General features: G+C 46.1%; 1 protein-coding gene across 1 annotated transcript in view; it reads right to left on the reverse strand.

The window, feature by feature from the left end:
• Positions 1-21927, reverse strand: part of LOC115462238 (oocyte zinc finger protein XlCOF6-like) — a 47371-nt gene that overhangs the window by 16050 nt on the left and 9394 nt on the right. Inside the window, exons 2-6 of the mRNA XM_030192249.1 lie at positions 17082-17429; positions 16749-16943; positions 16497-16631; positions 15162-15944; positions 14423-14600 (exon numbers count right to left, since the gene is read on the reverse strand). Coding sequence (XP_030048109.1) covers positions 14423-14600; positions 15162-15944; positions 16497-16631; positions 16749-16943; positions 17082-17429 — 1639 coding nt within the window. The remainder of the gene's footprint in view (positions 1-14422; positions 14601-15161; positions 15945-16496; positions 16632-16748; positions 16944-17081; positions 17430-21927) is intronic.

Raw genomic sequence — 21927 nt, forward strand, 5'->3', positions numbered from 1 at the left:
CACTTCAGTAAAATGGTCCCTTTATACATTTGTTTTAAACCATTTTTCTCTCCGGTGAGACCCTATAGGCCATTGCAGCTTCTAAAACATTTAGAATATTGAACTGGTTTATTGTATAAGTCATTTCATGTCGTTGCAGCTCGATATGACATTCAGGAACATTTAAATGGTTTCTCTTTTGTATGATTCATTATATGCCATTTGCATATCGGCCTTCCTTACCAGCCCACCATACACTCACTGTGAGGTTTAACCTCTTCACGCCACCTCTGCGATGGGGACAGCTTACCCCAAAATGTCTCACACAACCAGCTGTCAAATTCAGCAAGATTCTTTATTTTTCTTACTTCAACCAGCAGACAAAAATCATAAGCAAGGGCAGAGTGCAAGCAGCTACTGAAACATGAAAGAGAAAGATCAGGAGGGGGGCTATGCGGGAAGTTGTACAGAGGGTGCTTCTGGGGCAGGCAGAAGGTAGCACTTACATTGGTGATGCTGCTGCCAGAAGCCTCGAAGTTGAAAGACGTGCAGGAGCGGAGGGGGAGAGCGATACCGCACTAGTCGGGGGACGGGGTGAGGGGGAAGGACACCCATACAGCACTGCACCGGGGGGGGGGGGAGGGGGAAGACGGCAGCACCGCACCAGTCGGGGGGGGGGGGGGGGGAGAGAGGAAGACATCCAAGGCAGCACCCCTCACAAGCTGCACCTGGGGTGGTCCGCCTCCACTGCCCCGCCCTCGGTATGCCACTGTCTATCTGTCCTCTTGTAGGGCTATTTTCCCTGTGTGTCTCACCTTGCTGGCCCGGGCCTGTATAATCCTATGACCTGCACAGCAGTGATTTAGCCAAATCAGCTCTCTGGAAATTCACTGGCAGGCATATACATCAAGGACATGCGGGGGCAAATCGGTCCCCCTTCTATCTCCCGGATTAAGCTAGAAGGGCGTGAGAGATGGCTCCAGCAGGCTGGGAGAGAAACAGAAACTGCATACCAATGTAACAACTTGAGGGTCAAGAACAACTGACCCTTTGTGCCAGGCAGTGAGCTGAAGATGACCAGAGACCGGGTTCCTGCAGTCACCTGACGGAGAGGTGCTGGAAAGGGCAGAACAAATACAGACGAGTTGGTCGGTATCCTTAGAAGGAGGTGGAAGTCACAAGAAGAGAGGAGCACCTGATAAGGCCATCTGGTGAACTGTGTATCCGAAGGAAGTATGGTAGTTCAGCTCCCTGCACGGAGTTCTGTGCCCCTGGTTGCTGCAGAGTACCAATCCTATCTCTGAGACTAAGACTCGCTGGGAAAGTCAGCTGGAGTCTAGAGAAGTCTCTCGTCCAACCCTAAGAGACTGCCATGAGGTCAGCAGGGTAAGAGATGCAGGGATTTCTTTATTATTAGTCGGGGTTAGTGAATGGTAATTACCTGAGCAAAGGCTGGTTACAGTCAGGACCGTGATCAGGAGATAAGCTAATAAACGTACCACCTCGTAACATAGTTGTAGTTTATTACTCAATTGGGTGATTTATCTAGTAACCAGTAAGGAAATCAGAGTGTAGTCGTGACAATATATTTTGTAATTATTTTATCAGTGAGTTATTTCTGTATTTTGGCTAAGCGTTATGGCAGAGGGTACTATTATCTATATTTTCTCACATAGAATAAATAATATATATCACTTGTGGCTTGGTTTCCTTTCTGACGTGAGACAAACCTGGAGTAGGTGCCAGAAGCAAGATTCCTTTCTATCCTCTAGACAAACGAGTGAGTCTGTTACAGACTTTCACCCCTGGGAATCTTGGCATACGTAACCGGGGGAGGGAAATTGTTTTGTTCTCCCTACGAGGTTACCTATTTACAATCCCCTACACTCTCCTTCTCATTTGTTTATCTGTCTTTTCCACCTATCCTCTCTCACTTAGTTCCATCCCTCCCATATTCCATAACCATCTTTCCTATCTTCTAACTTATTTCTATGTCATGTCCAGCTACAGTTCTTTCTCTAAATTGGCGACCAGGCAGGAGGCTCCTAGCGGGAGCTCCTAGCTACCGATCGCGTGGGCCCAGTCCTGTGTTCGCCTCGCCCGCATGCCTCTGTGGGAGGGTGGCCCAGAAGCGGATCATCCAGAGCTGTGGCCCGAGGTAGAGAGGTCGGAGCACCGTGAGGCGGGAGTCGAGAGGCGGGCCCAGGAGGCCTGGGGGCGCCAGTTGCAGTGTTGGCGCCGGCTGACCCGACCCAGCGCTGCCTGGGTCCAGAGCGGGTGAGGGCGGTGGCCCGTCAGGGGAGGTGGATTGGAGTTCCACGTGGCGAGGTGGTGTGTGGATCCGGAGGGTCCCAGGGATCCTGCAGGCTTGGCTTTTGCATCGTCCACCATCCCCAACCTCAGCTCCAGTCCTGCTGCTCACCTGAAACCAAATTCATCTTGCAGGCCTGGCTTTTATATCGTCCCACCATCCTCAGCCTCGGCTCCAGTCCTGCTGCTCAATTGAAACCAACTTTAACTCCAATCCTGCTGCTGCCTGAAACCAGCTTTAGCTCCAGTTCTGCCGTTCCTGCTTACCTGCCTGCTGCTCCAGCTCCAGCCCTGCTGTTCCGGTCTTGTTGTGTGCCGCAGCTTCAGCCCCAGTCCTGCTGTTGCAGTCTCGTTGCATGCCGCAGCCTCAGCTCCAGTCCCGCTGTTTCGGTCTTGTTGCTCCAGCGCTGCTTGCCCTGTTCCAGCCTGCAGCTTCAGCTCCTGTCCTGCATCCTATGCTCCTCTGTTCCAGCCTTCAGCATAGGTGGGAACAGGAACTTGAAGAGAAGGCTTCCGGGGCAGACCGAAGGCAGCCCTACCGCTGCCAGGAACACTGAAAGGATGAAGAAGACTGCTGCCTGTGCCGGAGGGAGGGAGGAAGAGAGGGGGTAAATGGAGTCATGATCCTGGACCTCGCGGGGGGGGGGACAGCAGAGGGAAGATGGATGAGACTGGGAGGGGTGGGAAGCAGAGGCACCAAAACATCAGAAAGGGTGTAGAGCCTAAATCATGACACACTACCTCTTGAAGGATCTACATATAGAGCCTATGCATTTCTAAGGTCAACACTGGTATGGTATGGGAAAAGGGTTGGGGAAATACTACTGGAGATGAAGAGGGTGTACTGGGTAAGGAGGAAAGAAGGAAGGAAGGGAGAAAGAGCTGGCTTGATATCTCATACATATTCATTATGGTTATTCCCCCAAAAAGCCAGCTTTTTCCCTTCCTTCCTCCATATTAGCATCCGCCCCATCCTTTGCCTCTCTACTGGAGACATCAATCCTGGCCCCCCTCACCAACCCTCATCCTATTTGTGCAGGTCGCACCGTGACCTCTCCAATCTCATCTCTATTCTTCTCCTCCCCCCCCCTCTTCTCTGCCCTTCTCATGTGCCCTATGGAATGCCCGCTCCATCTGCAACAAACTTTCCTATATCCATGACCTTTTTATCTCTCATAGCCTCCATCTGCTTCCATCCGCCTATTCACTCCTTTGCCTCTTCGAATAGCAGTTATTTATTGTCCCCCTGATAAGTCCCTTTCATCCTTTCTCAGCGACTTTGACACTTGGCTTTCCTTCTTTCATGATCCTTCCTCCCTCTCCCTCATCCTTGGCGACTTTAACATTCATGCTAATGATCCCTCCAAGTCTTACGTTTCCCAGTTCCTTGCCTCCTCTGATGTAATTTCCTTTCCTCGAGGGCGGGACGCGCTGAGAATGCAGGGAAACGAAGCGGCAGACGCGATGGAAGGAGGCAAGCCTGTCTGCTGTTTGTTTTCTTTCTTCAGTCTGCCGGTTCGCGAAAAAATAAAAGTTTTACGAGGCAGGGATCGGCCGGGTGCAAACAGCAGGGAGCGAGCAGGGGAGGGTGAGCAAGTGGGGCTGGGGGGTGTGTGGGCAAGTGGGGCTGGGGGGGTGTGTGGGCAAGTGGGGCTGGGGGTGTGTGTGGGCAAGTAGGGCTGTGTGTGTGTGTGTGGGCAAGTGGGGCTGGGGGTGTGTGTGGGCAAGTAGGGCTGTGTGTGTGTGTGTGGGCAAGTGGGGCTGGGGGTGTGTGTGGGCAAGTGGGGCTGGGGGTGTGTGTATGTGGGCAAGTAGGGCTAGGGGTGTGTGTGTGGGCAAGTGGGGCTGAGGGTGTGTGTGGGCAAGTAGGGCTGGGTGTGTGTGTGTGTGTGTGTGGGCAAGTGGGGCTGGGGGTGTGTGTGTGGGCAAGTGGGGCTGGGGGGGTGTGTGGGCAAGTAGGGCTGGGTGTGTGTGTGTGTGTGTGTGTGGGCAAGTGGGGCTGGGGGTGTGTGTGTGGGCAAGTAAGGCTGGGGGTATGTGTGTATGGGCAAGTGGGGTTGGGGGCTGGGCAAATGGGGCTGGGGTTTGAATGATCTCGGGGGCAGGTGGAGGCTGGGGCGAGTCACTGGACATTGAAGGGAGGGGGAGGATAGGGGGCAAAAGAGAATCGCTGGACATGGAGAGGATGGGATAGTAGGGCAGGGGAGAGAGGAGAATGGAGAATTGCTGGACATGGATGGAAGGGGAAGGCAGGGAAGAGAGAATTGCTGGACTTGGATAGGAGAGGAGGGCAGGGGAGAGAGGAGAACCACTGGACATGGGAAGGGAGGGCAGGGCAAGGGAGAGAGGAGACATGCTGGACATGGATGGAGGGAAGGGAAGATAGGAAGGAGATCCACATGGATGGGATGGCAGGGGAGGAAGGAGAAATGCTGGAAATGGATGGAGAGGAGAGCAGAGCAGGAGATAGAGGAGAATTGCTGGACATGGATGGATGGAGGGGTTGGCGGGGAGAGAGGAGAAATGCTGGAAGAAGAAGGGAGGAAAGTAAATAAATAAATGGAAAGGAAGCCCTGGAAACGGAGTTAAGAGAACAGATAGAGAGCAGCAGAATCAGACACTTGGACCAGTATGGAGAGAAAACAGTCACCAGACAACAAAGGTAGAAAAAAATTATTTTATTTTCATTTTAGTGTTTGGAATTTGTCCAATTTGAGAATTTACATCTGTTGTCTTATTTTGTACTGGGTATACTGGAGCTGTAACATCTTACAGAAATGATTTATAATGAAAAAAAATCACAACTTATTGTTTTTCTCCTATACTAGTATATTTTCAATGATGTCTGTTTATATGCGCCATGGCTGATATAAGGGGTGTGGCTAATGTGGGAGTGGCTATCATAGGGATGGAGGCATATGTGGTGACCCCGCCCATAATGAGTACCGGCACCTTTTTTTCTACAAAAAATGCACTGACCACTGCACTATCCAAATCTGTCAATGAAGCCATCTCTTCCTACAATACTATTCTATTCTCTGCTTTAGACACTCTTGCACCTCTCATGCCCCGTCCTATAAGGCGTACAAAACCCCAGCCTTGGCTGAACTCTAAAATCCGCTACCTACATTCCTGTACCCGCTCCACCGAACGCCTCTGGCTGAAATCTCGTGCCCTTGCTGACTTCATACACTTCAAGTTCATGCTGACCTCCTTCCAATCTGCTCTTTTGCTTGCCAAACAGGACTATTATTTATTTATTTATTGCATTTGTATCCCACATTTTCCCACCTTTTTGCGGGTTCAGTGTGGCTTACAATATGAGTTAAATGATGGAAATACAATTTGTTACAGATTGGTTATGGATTACATTGTGCAGAGTTATGCGAGACATCCAGCTGACTAATTCTACTACTACTACTTAACATTTCTAAAGCGCTACTAGAGTTACGCAGCGCTGTACAGTTTAACATAGAAGGACAGTCCCTGCTCAAAGGAGTTTACAATCTAAAGGACAAATGTACAGTCAGTCAAATAGGGGCAATCAAATTGGGGCAGTCTAGATTTCCTGAATAGGTTAGGTGCCGAAGGCGACATTGAAGAGGTGGGCTTTGAGCAAGGATTTGAAGATGGGCAGGGAGGGGGCTTGGTGTAAGGGCTCAGGAAGTTTATTCCAAGCATAGGGTGAGGCGAGGCAGAAAGGGCGGAGCTTGGAGTTGGCGGTGGTGGAGAAGGGTACTGAGAGGAGGGATTTGTCCTGTGAGCGGAGGTTACGGTTGGGAATGTAAGGGGAGATGAGGGTAGAGAAATAATGAGGGGCTGCAGACTGAGTGCATTTGTAGGTTAGAAGAAGAAGCTTGAACTGTATGCGGTACCTGATCGGAAGCCAGTGAAGTGACTTGAGGAGAGGGGTGATATGAGCACATCGGTCCAGGCAGAATATAAGACGTGCCGCAGAGTTCTGAACGGATTGAAGGGGGGATAGATGGTTAAGTGGGAGGCCAGTGAGGAGTAGGTTGCAGTAGTCAAGGCGAGAGGTAATGAGAGTGGATGAGAGTTCGGGTGGTGTGCTCAGAGAGGAAAGGGCGAATTTTGCTGATGTTAAAGAGAAAGAAGTGACAGGTCTTGGCTATCTGCTGGATATGCGCAGAGAAGGAGAGAGAGGAGTCGAAGATGACTTCGAGGTTGCGGGCAGATAAGACGGGGAGGATGAGGGTGTTATCGACTGAGATAGAGAGTGGAGGAAGAGGAGAAGTGGGTTTAGGTGGGAAGACGATAAGCTCGGTCTTGGCCATGTTCAGTTTCAGGTGGCGGTTGGACATCCAGGCAGCAATGTTGGATAAGCAGGCCGATACTTTGGCCTGGGTTTCCGCAGTGATGTTTAGTGTGGAGAGATAGAGCTGGGTGTCGTCAGCATAAAGATGATATTGGAAACCATGAGATGAGATCAGCGAGCCCAGGGAAGAGGTGTAGATTGAAAAAAGAAGGGGTCCAAGGACAGATCCCTGGGGAACTCCAACAGAGAGCGGGATAGGGGTGGAGGAAGATCCATGAGAATGTACTCTGAATACTCTGAAGGTACGGTGGGAGAGATAAGAGGAGCCCTGGAACCCAAATGAGGACAGTGTGGCATGAAGTAAATCATGATTGACAGTGTCAAAAGCGGCGGATAGGTCGAGGATGAGGATGGAGTAGTGACCTTTGGATTTGGCAAGGAACAAGTCATTACAGACTTTTGCGAGTGCCGGTTCTGTTGAGTGTAGAGGGCGAAAACTGGATTGAAGCGGATCGAGGATGGCATGAGAGGAGAGAAAAGCAAGGCAGCGGCTGTGAACGGCGCGTTCAAGTAACTTGGAGAGGAAGAGTAGAAGGGAGAATGGGCGGTAGTTGGAGGGACAGGTAGGGTCAAGTGATTGTTTTTTGAGGAGTGATGTGACTACGGCATGCTTGAAGGTGACAGGGACAGATGCAGTGGAGAGAGAGAGGTTGAGGATATGACATATGGGGGGGGGGGACAGTGACAGTAGGAGAGATAGTGTTAAGTAAGTTGGTGGGGATGGGATCAGAGGAACAAGTGGTGCATTTCGAGGAGGAAATAAGGTGGACGGTTTCCTCTTCGGTGATATCAGGAAAAGAGGAGGAGGAGGCCTGGGTTGGTTGGTTGAGGGAGTGGGTTGAAGGGGAGGAGGTGGCTTGGTAGTGAACTCAAGGTTGATCTTCTGCACCTTGTCTTGGAAGTAGTCAGCCAGTGATTGAGGAGAGAGTGAGGGGGTGGGGGGTGGGAGCAGAGGGCACTTTGAGGAGGGAGTTATGGGTGGCGAAGAGACGACGAGGGTTGGAGCTGAGAGAATTAGTCAATTGGGTGTAATAGTCCTGTTTGGCAAGGAATAGGGAGGACTGGAAAGAGGATAGCATGAATTTGTAATGAAGGAAATCGGTATGGGTGCGAGATTTCCTCCAGAGGCGTTCAGCAGATCGGGCACAGGAGCGAAGGTATCGGATGCAAGGGGTCAGCCAGGGCTGGGGATTAGTACGCCTTGTGGGACGGGGGATGGATGGTGGAAGGGTGTCTACAGCAGAGGAGAGAGTGGCATTGTAAGTGAAGACAGCCTTGTTGACAGACTCGGAGGACATGATGGAGGGGCGGAGATTAGAAATACTAGAGGATAAGGTGGGAGGGTCGACAGCCTGGAGATTCCTGGAAGTAGTGGTTAATGTTGGGCGGGGCTGAGGGAAGGGGTGATGAAGTGTGAAGGTGATCAGGTGATGATCAGAGAGAAGGAGAGCTGAGGCGTAGAAATTGGATGGTGAGCAGGTAGAGGAGAGGACGAGGTCAAGACAATGGCCAGTTTGGTGAGTAGGGGTGGTGGAGCACAGCTGGAGGTTGAAGGAGGATGTCAGAGTGAGGAACTGAGAGGCGTGAGAGTCGGATTCTCTCAGCTCAAACCCTCAACTTCTCTTCGCCACACTGAACTCTTTCCTCAAAGTGCCTCCATCTCCAACTCTACCAGGTGTGGGTCAAGAACAGCTTGAGATGAAAGAAAGTCAAGGCCCTAGCTGAGTTCTTCCACGACAAGCTTCAGAAGACAAACCTCGAATTCTCAACCAAGCCACCCCACCTCTCCCTCCCCTTATCCGTTCCCCTAACTCCCCAACCCCTCCGTCCTTTTCCTCCTTTCCCGAAGTCACTGATGAGGAAACATCACATCTTCTCTCCTCCTCAAAACAAACTACCTGTTCCTCTGATCCCATTCTTACCCACCTTCTTAACACCATCTCTCCTACTCTCACCCCATTTATCTGTCATATCCTCAATCTTTCACTTTCCACTGCAACTGTTCCTGATGCCTTCAAACATGCCGTGGTCACACCACTCATTAAGAAGCCTTCACTTGACCCTACCTGTTCTTCCAACTATCGACCCATCTCCCTGCTCTCCTTCCTCTCCAAGATACTTGAACGTGCCGTTCACCACCACTGCCTTGACTTTCTTTCATCTCAAGCTGTTCTTGACCCACTCCAATCTGGCTTTTGCCCTCGTCATTCAACTGAAACTGCACTTACAAAAGTTTCCAACGACCTGTTACTGGCCAAATCCAAAAGTCTCTATTCTATCCTCATCCTTCTCGATCTATCCACCACTTTTGACACTGTTGATCACAGCTTACTCCTTGATACGTTGTCTTCACTTGGATTCCAGGGCTCTGTTCTTTCCTGATTCTCCTCCTACCTCTCGCTTTGCACCTTTAGTGTACACTCTGGTGGATCCTCTTCCACTTCTATCCCACTACCAATCAGTGTACCTCAGGGTTCTGTTCTCGGTCCTCTCCTGTTCTCCATCTACACTTCTTCCCTTGGCTCTCTGATATCATCCCATGGTTTTCAATACCATCTCTACGCTGACGACTCCCAGATCTACCTCTGTACTCCCGAAATAACCAGCATCCAGCCTGCCTATCTGATATCGCTGCCTGGATGTCTCAACATCATCTGAAATTTAACATGGCCAAAACCGAGCTTCTCATATTTCCCCCTAAACCCACCTCTATCCCTTTCTCTATTTCTGTGGATGGCACTCTCATTCTCCCTGTCTCATCAGCTCGTAACCTTGGGGTCATCTTCCCAAAACCTGTCGTTTCTTTCTCTATAACATCAGCAAAATCCGTCCCTTCATCTCTGAGTACTCTACCAGAACCCTTATCCACACTCTTATTACCGCTCGCCTAGATTATTGCAACCTGCTTCTCACCGGCCTCCCACTTAGCCATCTCTCTCCTCTTCAATCAGTCCAAAACTCTGCTGCGCGACTCATTTTCCGCCAGAGTCCCTATGCTCACAAAAGCCTCTCCTCAAGTCACTTCACTGGCTCCCTATCCGTTTCCGTATTCAATTCAAACTTCTCTTACTGACCTATAAGTGCATTCACTCTACCGCTCCCCAATACCTCTCAACTCTTGTCTCTGCCTACGCCCCCCCTCGGGTACTCCGTTCTGTGGATAAATCTCTCTTGTCTGTCCCCTTCTCCCATGGGCGTAGACTGGGGGGGGGGGGGATGAGGGGGGGCATTGCCCCCCCAACTCTTCTTACCGGAAGTCACGGAGCGCCACTCGTAAAAGCACCAAACAGGCAGCTCAACTCCGTCCTTCGCTTCCCTGCCCTCTCAGCGTCCCGCCTTCCTCTGATGTCATTTCTTTTCGGGCGGGCGGAACACTGAGAGGGCAGGGAAACGGAGGACGGAGTCGAGGTGCAGGTGCTTCCTGTTTGGTGCTTTTCCAGTTCAGAGACGAGTTTGCCGCTCTGCTCTTCGCGCTGGTACCAAATACCATTGGAAGTTAGTGAGCCAGCCAGTCAAGAAAGGAAGAAAGAAAGAAGAGAAGGCAGCCAGCCGTCGCCGTTCACTTGAGTCAAAAAAAACAGCAAGCAAACCTGTGAGCTGCTGCTGCCTGCCTGCATCCACCACGTTGTAGACTACAGATGTCACTGCACTGGGCCTCAGTTCCTAATTACACAAGATACCCCTCCACACCACAGTCCACACATTTGTGATATGTTCGGAGTCTCTCCTCCCTTCACACTAGAGACTCCAGTCTCCACCGTCAGAACTCTGTCCCTCATCAGGAATGCTGGAACTTATAATCCTGCCATAAAACCCTCTACATTGGGTTTTAAATTTTGGAATCACAGACCACTTACTTAGCCTTTGACCAAATAATTTGATGTCTGGCCAAAAGTCAATCTTTTAAAATTGGGAGGGTTTGGAGGCATTCCATGGGTAGAGCTCACAGCCAGGTAACCATATAGGGGAGATATTCCAGTTAACTTTATGTAGTTATGTCGGCCACAGGTATAGCAGACCCAAGATATCTGAATAAAGTTATCCAGATATCTGTACTCTGCAGTATCCACTGTACATCTGGTGAAAGATATCCAAATACCTTTAACCAAATATAGGCCCCCACAACATTTCTGAAGTAGTTGTGAATAATAATAATAATCCATTCACAGCAGTATAAAGTTCATCAGAAAATTCAACCATATCACATCAGTAACAGGGGTTTCCTCTCACTAATTGGCATTGGGGCATCTCTGTTGCATCCTCATAGTTCCCACTGCCTATCCAGATAATGGCATTAAATATACATATATTTTTAAGAACCAAGCCCAGTGTTTAAAAATACATGCTTGAAGCTTTGGATGAATATTGAGTTGTAAATTTATCATTGAAACATAGAAATATGATGGCAGATAAAGGCCAAATGGCCCAACCAGTCTGCCAATCCTCTGTAACCCTTAACTCCTCATTTTCCTAAGGGATCCCACATGCTTGTCCCATGCTTTTTAAAACTCAGACAGTCCTCGTCTCCACATCCTTTACCGGGAGGCCATTCCACGCTTCCACCACCCTTTCTGTAAATTAATCCTTTCTTTGATGCCTCCTAAGCCTATTTCCTCTTAACTTCATAGTTCTTTACTGTTGGAATGTTATTTAAGTGTCAACCATGGAATTGTATGAGTATGGTTTCTTTGTTTCTTTGGGGGGGGGGGGGGGGGCAAAGGATGGGGTGGAGTATATTAGCTTATTCATCTGCATATATATATATGCAAATGAATATGCTAATATGGCGGAAGGAAGGAAGGGAAAAAGAGCTGACTTTTTTGGGGAATAACCATAATGAAAATGTATGAGATATCAAGCCAAGCTCTTTCTCTTTCTCCCTCTCTCTCCTTTTCCTTAACCCCTCACACGTGAAACACCATTTTAAGTGCACTCTTTCATCTTCGATGCACACCTCTTTCTCTCTAGTTCATCTTAACTGGTTGTAATCTCCGTTGGGAAGCCTAGTGTTTATAAAGATGATGGAATATCTTACAATTAAATTTATATTGTTGTTACCACAGTGACATCAAAATTCATGTTTTTTTACTGGAGAGGAAGAGGGAATGCTGGGTAAGATGAAAGAAGGAAGGGAGGCAGAAAGAGCTTGGCTTGATATCTCATACATATTCATTATGGTTATTCCCCAAAAAAGCTAGCTCTTTTTCCCTTCCTGCCTTCCTCCATATTAGCATATTCATTTGCATATATATATATGTTTATTTACATTTGTACCCCGCGCTTTTCCACTCATGGTAGGCTCAATGAGGCTTACATATACAGGTACTTATTTGTACCTGGGGCAATGGAGGGTTAAGTGACTTGGCCAGAGTCACAAGGAGCTGCCTGTGCCTGAAGGGGGAATTGAACTCAGTTCCTCAGGATCAAAGTCCACCACCCTCACCACTAGGCCACTATAGATAGATAGATAGATAGATAGATAGATAGATAGATAGATAGATAGATAGATAGATAGATAGATAGATAGATAGATAGATAGATAGATAGATAGATAGATAGATAGATAGATAGATAGATAGATAGATAGATAGATAGATAGATAGATAGATAGATAGATAGATAGATAGATAGATAGAAATGAATATGCTCTGCCCCATCTTTTGCCCCCCCCCCCCCCCAAAGGAAACAGTCAAACTATGCCTATGCCTTCTCCTCTATTGCTAATTCCAGACTCTGTTCCTTTTATCTCGCTGCACCTCACGCCTGGAATAGACTTCCCGAGCCTGTACGTCTGGCCCCGTCTTTGGCCGTTTTCAAATCCAAGCTAAAATCCCACCTCTTTAACGCTGCTTTTGACTCCTAACCACTACTCACTTGCCCTGTACCCTTTTATCCCCACCTCTTTAATTCCCTTTCCTCTTAGTTGTTCTGTCTGTTTGCCTGTCCTATTTAGATTGTGAGCTCTTTGAGCAGGGACTGTCTTTTCATGTATGGTGTACAGCGCTGCGTATGCCTTGTAGCGCTATAGAAGTGATAAGTAGTAGTAAATTCCTAACATTGCAGAGACAGTTTGCTCCTGGTACCTTCCTTATCTGCTTAGAATACAAGCTTAGAAGCAGTGGTAATAATGAACAGAATAAATGTTAAAGTACATATCTCCATAAAGGCTTACCTTAATGTAATTTATATAAGTAAAGCTAATATAATTCATATATGTAACTCCCTGTCCAGAAGAGCTTATAATGTTACCATTTTTACAATGCTTAAAGTGCAATGAACTCCTGCACAGTCTCTACTGAACTGCCACACAGTTTATACATACTGCTCCACGATCCTTGTTCTTAGCAGGGGTGTAGCCATGGGCGGGCCTGGACAGGCCCAGGCCTAGCCACTTTGACTCCAGGCCCGCCTAGCCAATGTCCGCCCTGGGTGTCAGCACTCACCACCTGCCTACCAGCTCCATCGACGAGCAGACGACCCTCTTCTGCCACCCAGCCTTAAAAAAAAAACCTTGGTGAAACGCCTTGCGTCTGCTCTGCTCTGCTGTAAAGCAAGCAGCAAATTGCTTCGTCGTGTCAGCCCTCGCGGAAATATGAAGTTACATCAGAGGGCGGGACACAGTGATTGAAGGGCCGAAGCGACAAAGCGATTTGCTGCTTACTTTACAGCAGAGCAGACGCGAGGCATTTCACCGGGGGTTTTTTTTTTAAAGATGAACTCACTGAATTTGACCATCTCTATTGTATGTAACTGTGTAGAAAAATGAGCACAAAATACAGAGTTTATAACTGCCCGGCAGCCACCCGAGATAAGTTTATTCAGCAGGAAGGAGGTCTTCAGCTGGCAGGGCTTGGGGATAACCTGCCAGCACAGGTACTTCATTTACTTTGGTAGGGTGCGGAAATTAAGTTAGGGTTTTGTTTTACTTGAAGGGATCCAGGGGATCCAAGATTTAACTGAAACCAGGTGGAAATTAAAATAGGGTTTTGTTTTAATTAGAGTGGGGTGCTGGGAGGGGGGTGGAAACTAAATTAGGGTTTTTAGGTTGGTGGAGGGGCAGTGATAAAATGTTGGCCCACCCACTTTGTTCTGGGGCCCGCCCAAAATTGGCTGTCTGGCTACGCCACTGGTTCTTAGGCATGTCTTAATGCATTAAACTATGTGACAGGCCTACGCAATCCCTCTTTTCAGATATTCCTAGTTGTTTGTCCAGGCCATTGGCCTGCTCTGACCTTCCTCTCTGACAGTAACCCATTGTTTCTGAAACATGTATAACATCTTGAATATTGATTTATTGCAAGCCCAGTCAGATGGTTCTTCCCTCTGAAATATTTATCACCTTCTAAATATTTAAATGGTTTACCTCCCATGAGTCCTTTTGTGCTATTTCAATTGGACATTTATCACATAATATTTAAATGTTTTTTTTCTTCCGTATGAGTTTTCGTGAACTTTCTCCTTGGCCTTCCTTCTGAAACATTTATCACATTAGGAACACTTATGGTTTATCTCCTGTATGAGTCATTTTGTGGCATTCTAGGTTTACCTTGCTTCTGAACCATTTATCACATTCTGAACATTGAAATGGTTTCTCTCCTGCAGGAGTTCTACCGTGCACTTTCAGATGACTTTTAGAGCTGAAGGATTTATTACATTCTGAACAATTAAATGATTTATCTCCTGTATGAGTTCTTTTGTGCTGTTGTAGGTCTGTATTTCTTATGAAGCATTTATCACATTCTGAACATTGAAATGGTTTCTCTCCTGTATGAATCACTTCATGAAGTTTCACCTCACCCTTGGTTCTTGAACATTAATAATGGTTTCTCTCCTGTATGAGTCACTTCATGAAGTTTCACCTCACCCTTGGTTCTGAACCGTTTATCACATTTTGAACATTGAAATGGTTTTTCTCCTGTATGAGTCATGTGGTGACTTTTCAGGTTCACCTTTCTTCTGAACCATTTATCACATTCTGAACATTGAAATGGTTTTTCTCCTGTATGAGTCATGTGGTGAGTTTCCAGGTTCACCTTTCTTTTGAAACATTTATCACATTCTGAACATTGAAATGGTTTTTCTCCTGTATGAGTTATTTCGTGCTGTTGTAGTTCCCTCTTTCTTATGAACCATTTATCACATCCTGAACATTGAAATGGTTTCTCTCCTGTATGAGTCACTTCATGAAGTTTCACCTCACCCTTGGTTCTGAACCGTTTATCACATTTTGAACATTGAAATGGTTTTTCTCCTGTATGAGTCATGTGGTGACTTTTCAGGTTCGCCTTTCTTCTGAACCATTTATCACATTCTGAACATTGAAATGGTTTTTCTCCTGTATGAGTCATGTGGTGAGTTTCCAGGTTCACCTTTCTTTTGAAACATTTATCACATTCTGAACATTGAAATGGTTTTTCTCCTGTATGAGTTATTTCGTGCTGTTGTAGTTCCCGCTTTCTTATGAACCATTTATCACATCCTGAACATTGAAATGGTTTCTCTCCTATATGAGTCACTTCATGAAGTTTCACCTCACCCTTGGTTCTGAACCGTTTATCACATTTTGAACATTGAAATGGTTTTTCTCCTGTATGAGTTATTTCGTGCTGTTGTAGGTCCCTCTTTCTTATGAAACATTTATCACATTCTGAACATTGAAATGGTTTATCTCCTGTATGAATCATTTCATGAAGTTTCACCTCACCCTTGGTTCTGAACCATTTATCACATTTTGAACATTGAAATGGTTTCTCTCCTGTATGAATCCTTTTGTGAGTTTTCAGCACAGCCCTTGTTTTGAACCATTTCTCACATTCTGAACATTGAAATGGTTTTTCTCCTGTATGAGTCATGTGGTGAGTTTCCAGGTTCACCTTTCTTCTGAACCATTTATCACATTCTGAACATTGAAATGGTTTTTCTCCTGTATGAGTCATGTGGTGAGTTTCCAGGTTCACCTTTCTTTTGAAACATTTATCACATTCTGAACATTGAAATGGTTTTTCTCCTGTATGAGTTATTTCGTGCTGTTGTAGGTCCCTCTTTCTTATGAACCATTTATCACATCCTGAACATTGAAATGGTTTCTCTCCTGTATGAGTCACTTCATGAAGTTTCACCTCACCCTTGGTTCTGAACCGTTTATCACATTTTGAACATTGAAATGGTTTCTCTCCTGTATGAATCGTTTTGTGAGTTTTCAGCACAGTCCTTGTTTTGAACCATTTCTCACATTCTGAACATTGAAATGGTTTCTCTGCTGTATGAGTTATTTCGTGCTGTTGTAGGTCCCTCTTTCTTATGAAACATTTATCACATCCTGAACATTGAAATGGTTTTTCTCCTGTATGAGTCACTTCATGAAGTTTCACCTCACCCTTGGTTCTGAACCGTTTATCACATTTTGAACATTGAAATGGTTTCTCTCCTGTATGAATCGTTTTGTGAGTTTTCAGCACAGTCCTTGTTGTGAACCATTTCTCACATTCTGAACATTGAAATGGTTTCTCTCCTGTATGAGTCACTTCTTGAAGTTTCCCCTCACCCTTGGTTCTGAACCATTTATCACATTGAAATGGTTTCTCTCTTGTATGAATCCTTTTGTGAGTTTTCAGCACAGTCCTTGTTCTGAACCATTTCTCACATTCTGAACATTGAAATGGTTTCTCTCCTGTATGAGTCATGTGGTGAGTTTCCAGGTTCGCCTTTCTTCTGAAACATTTATCACATTCTGAACATTGAAATGGTTTTTCTCCTGTATGAGTTATTTCGTGCTGTTGTAGGTCCCTCTTTCTTATGAAACATTTATCACATTCTGAACATTGAAATGGTTTCTCTCCTGTATGAGTCACTTCATGAAGTTTCACCTCACCCTTGGTTCTGAACCGTTTATTACATTCTGAACATTGAAATGGTTTCTCTCCTGTATGAGTCACTTCATGAAGTTTCACCTCACCCTTGGTTCTGAACCGTTTATCACATTTTGAACATTGAAATGGTTTCTCTCCTGTATGAATCGTTTTGTGAGTTTTCAGCACAGTCCTTGTTGTGAACCATTTCTCACATTCTGAACATTGAAATGGTTTCTCTCCTGTATGAGTCACTTCATGAAGTTTCACCTCACCCTTGGTTCTGAACCATTTATCACATTTTGAACATTGATATGGTTTCTCTCCTGTATGAATCCTTTTGTGAATTTTCAGCACAGTCCTTGTTTTGAACCATTTCTCACATTCTGAACATTGAAATGGTTTCTCTGCTGTATGAGTTATTTCGTGCTGTTGTAGGTCCCTCTTTCTTATGAAACATTTATCACATCCTGAACATTGAAATGGTTTTTCTCCTGTATGAGTCATTTGGTGGGTTTGCAGGCTCACCTTACTTGTGAAACATTTATCACATGCAGAACATTGAAATGGTTTTTCACAGTATCCAGATGGGTTAGTTTTGTGCATACCTTGACAGTCATGAACTTCAGTCCTAAGCCCACTTTTGTGGTGCTCAATAAAATTGGAGTCGGTAGTAAAGGTTTCCCAAACATCAGCCCTTTTAAAATCTCTCTCACCGTTGAGTCTTCCAGGTTGTTCAAGTGTTGGGAAAAAGCTACAGTTTCTCTTTTGTCTTTCAAATCTTTCTCCTTTCTGAGCTGCTGCTTTCTCACCGGTTGGTATTATGCTACCGAAACCTCCTTCACAGTCTGCTGAAGGATCTGTGCTGTCTCTGGAGGAGTCTTCATGTTTCCATTCCTCTTTCTGCTGCTCATCACACATTCTCACTCTTTCACTCTCATTCCCAAATCCATCATCTGTTGGATAAAATAGAAGAGTACGATCATTCATTTTACAGTTATGGGCAGGAACGAGGAGAATGTGCTCCTGCCCCACAAAATCCACTGGAGCACCCGGGACAGAGGTGGAACTGGGGGGGGGGGGGAATGAGAAAGGATGGAACACTGTCAGGAGAGCCCGGGAGGGGAGGGGGGAATTGAAATAATAATAATAATAAAAAAAAACTTATGTGGGTGCCAGCCCGATATTCAACAGTTCATGTCCTATGTGAGCCAGCCGGCACCCGCATAACCCTGGGCTCCTCCTATATGCCTCCCCCTCATAACCTCCCTTTATTTTGAGAGCAATCACAGGCAATATTCAGGGTACCGGTACTACCAACTGGTTCCTGAGAACGTCACCTTTTCCTCAGAACCTTGACCTTTTATAAGTGCGATAAGAAGTTCTAACAAGATTGGGCCCAATTGGGTCCCAGGAAATGCATCTTTTATGTGCCTTCTCAATAAAAATAAAATGACATTTTACAGAACCAACTTCTTTGAATTCTAAGCTAAGAGAAATTGTACATAAGTCTCTTGTAAGGAAAGGCCAAGAAGACCACTGACCATCTCTCACTTGTTGGTCTCACCTAACAATGAGATTTTGCCTGTGTAGCCCAATTACCCTGTGTTATTTTTGATGCAAAATATTTTATGTTTCGATCTTTTTTATTAGGTACATATACACACATGGCAATCTTAAAGCATATATACCATATTATCTAATACAGAGTATATTCATATTTATTTCAATTTCTGTTTATTGTAGGTCGTGCAAATAATAACAACAAAGTAATCATGGTGCAGCAAAATTAAGGTACAGGATTAAGAGTACACATCAGATAATATAACATGACCTGTAACTTCCTGTAACTTTCATATCCCTGCAGACTCACCCAAATATATATATATATACATACAATTCCTCTCCCCCCCAAAAAAACTCCCCCCCCCTTTCCCCTTCCCCCCTCCCCTCCCCCCAAAAAGGAAAGCTACACGATTGCCACTAAACACATTAAGTCCAACACGGGATGTCATATGTTCATGAGATGTCCCTTCCCCGCCGGGGTAAGGGTTTGCAAAATGGAGTCCAAACCCGGAAAAAAGCAGATTCTGAAAATTTCGGATCAGACCTAGTCATTCTCCATTCAAACTTCATAAATTCAATCATTTTGCTGCACCATTGTTGGACTGTAGGCTTTTTAGGTGAAATCCATTCTTTCAAAATGACTGATTTAGCTATTATTGTGGCTCGATGCACAAATCCCTTAAACCCTGCTGGCAGAGGGCCTTTCAAAGATGGATGTCCAAACAATAGGAGGGGGTTACGCCTCCATGTAGAGTGCCACAGATCAGATATGTAAAGTAAAAGAGCATTCCAAAAGGCTATTATCTTCGGACAGGACCAAAACATATGACCCAAGGAGACACCCGGGGCCAAACATTTGGGACATGCGCCATCCGGGGACACTCCCACATAGAATGCCCGCCGAGGCAGCATGTGCATTCGCATTGCAAACTTATAGTCCATCTCCTGATACGACACCAGCCTAGAGGAGCTTTTGATGCGCAGAACAAAGTCTTGAAGAATTGACCTTGACACGGGCGCTGCCAACTCCTCTCTCCAACTTGTTGCCAATGCAGTAAAGTTAGGTTCTTGTACTGAGTCTCTGATGTGTCTATGATGCATCCGCATTGGCACTTTCGTTTGTGCTTGCAAGGAGAAGGCGGAGGACAATTCCTCCTGGACATCTTCAGTTAGGGTTACCCAAGGAATGCTCCGAACATAGTGTTGCAGCTGGTAATAATGGAAACGATCAGAGGGCAACAGCTTAAACTGATTTCGTAGATCCTCAAACGTTCGCATCTGACCCTCCTCCGTTAGAACGTGTACTAAATAGATTAGCCCATGTCTCTGCCATCTAAGGAACGCAGGATAAAGGTTTCCTGGGGGGAACTTAGGGTTACCACAGATTGATATAAATGGAGTAGTTCGCGCTGAAAACTGGTGGTGGCGGCAAATCCATCTCCATGTTGCCTTTGCTGTAGGAAGAATGTGTGACTCAGTCAATATGGGAGGGAGTGGACCGCCCCCCACATGGAGCAAACAACTGAAATGAGTGTTCAGAGTGAGAGTTGTTTCTATTGAAGTAGCTGAAAAGTTCGAAGTGGCTCGAAACCAGTCTGATATATGACGCATGCCACTAGCTATGGTAAGGTAGCGAATGCTCAGCAAACCCAACCCACCATGTTCCACCGGAACGCACAAGTTGTTTACAGAGATTCGGGCCCTCTTCCTCCTCCATAGGAAGCTTTGCAGATGTTTGTTCAATTTTTTCTCGTCTTCTGGTTTGAGGAAAAGTGGCAATGTCTGAAAAGTGTAAATCCATTTCGGCACCAGCAGAATGTTGTACAAAGCTATTCTACCCATTAAGGACAGGGGGTAATCTGTCCATAGTCTCAGCTTACGACATGTCATTTCCATCAAGGGGGTTACATTCTCATAATATAGTTTTGACATATCCTGTGTTATACATGTGCCAAGGTATCTAATTTTATTTTCTGCCCAGGATAGGGAGGTGCCCGATTCCCATGTGCCCTTTGTGGTAGGAAAAACCCAGAGGCCTATTGATTTATGCACATTTAGAGTAAAGCCTGATAGTCTCCCAAACTCTTGAATCATATCCAGCAATTTCCCCAATGCAGCCTGTGGCTGAGTCGTGACAATCAGGAGATCATCTCCCCCAACTCTCACCCCTGGAATCTCCTCCGACTGTTTAACTGCTCGTAAGAGGGGTTCCATGGCTAATATAAAAAGAGATGGGGAGAGAGGGCATCCCTGCCTAGTCCCCTTGGTTATTGGGAATATTTGTGACTGCACTCCATTAATTAGTACTGCTGCCTCTGGGCCAGAATACAGGGCTCTTATAGCCCCAAGAGACCACCCACCAAATCCCATATGAGTTGAGTATATTCATATTAACAGGAATTTTCTTTTTCGCCCCGCCCTTTCTTAACCAGTCCCCCCCCCTTTCCCTTCCTACCCTCTTACCCCCTAACCCTCCCCCCCTTCTGCCCTAAGATTATCCTATTACAACTATAGACAATCAGAGAGAGAGAAAGAGACATATGCCAGTTCGACATGAAGTCCACACATCAACTATTCACCAGTCGGCTGCGCACTGCCGGGGTTAACGTGTTTAGAAATGGGTCCAACAGTTCTGCCAGGTCTCTCCTTTTATTGATGCAAATGTTTGTATATCCATTCTCTCCAGTCTCATTAGGTTAAGAGTTCGCAGCCTCCATTGTTGTATAGTGGGTTGTTTGTTAGTTATCCACTCCGCAAGGATGCATTGCTTAGCCACAACAACAGTGTGCCGCATAAAAGCCTTCATGCCCTTTGGGGGTTTAGATAAGAGTAAGAAATGTCCAAACAAAAGTCGGGCATCTATCTGCCACTTCGTCTTCCACAGACCTGAAACCTGCGTAATCAATGCAGTCCAAAATTTTCCGATTTGCTTACATGTCCAAAGCATGTGCCCCAACGTGGCTCCCTCTTCACCACATTTAGGGCACATTCCCCATGGGGACACCCCCATATGGAATGCTCTCCGAGGAGGCACGTAGGCCCGCAGCACAATTTTATATTGTAATTCCCAGTGTGCTGAATATTTAGAGTACTTGCGGATTGACAAGGTGTGTTTTTTCAGTTGTTCTGAGGTTACTTCCGACACGAGTTCTTGTCTCCAAACTATCGCCAGCTGATCGAATCTCACCTCGGGGAGCTCATCCTTTATATGACGGTGGTAAAATGTCAGTGGGACTTTTGTTTGCGCTTCCAAAGTGTAAGCATTGGATAATTCCACCTGTACATCTTCCGTCAGATCGGTCCAAGGTAAAGTACGGATGAAATGTTGTAGTTGGATATAGTGGAAGTAGTCAGCCTGTGGAATAGAGTATTCTCTTTGTAACTCTGAAAAGGACATGAGCCTTCCTTCAAGAGATACACAATCCCTTTCCTTTTCCAACGTTCGAAAGCTGGATAAAAACAACCCGGGGGAAATTGCGGGTTCCCAGCGACAGACAGGAAAGGGGTCACTTTAGAAGAAAACTGGTGTAATCTGCATATCCATTTCCATGTTGCTTTTGCCGAGGTCATGATTCCCGTGACCTTCAGTACATCTGGAATTCTCCCACCAGACGAATGCAGATAGTTACTAAAGTGAGTCTGTGGGAGGATCTGCATTTCTAGCTCTGTATTGGAGTAATCAGACCTGGCTCGGAACCAATCATTAATGTGTCTCATTCCACAAGCGGTTGTTATACTTTTCATATTAATTAGTCCCAGCCCTCCGTACTCTACTGGAGTGCACAGCGTCCTCAATGAGATTCGTGCTCCTTTTCCTTTCCAACGGAAGCGTCGTAGCATTTTGTTCAAACTTCTCTCTGTCTCAAGACTAATGGTAACACTTGGAAA

Source organism: Microcaecilia unicolor, chromosome 2, assembly GCF_901765095.1.
Source record: "Microcaecilia unicolor chromosome 2, aMicUni1.1, whole genome shotgun sequence".
Classification (NCBI taxonomy): domain Eukaryota; kingdom Metazoa; phylum Chordata; class Amphibia; order Gymnophiona; family Siphonopidae; genus Microcaecilia; species Microcaecilia unicolor.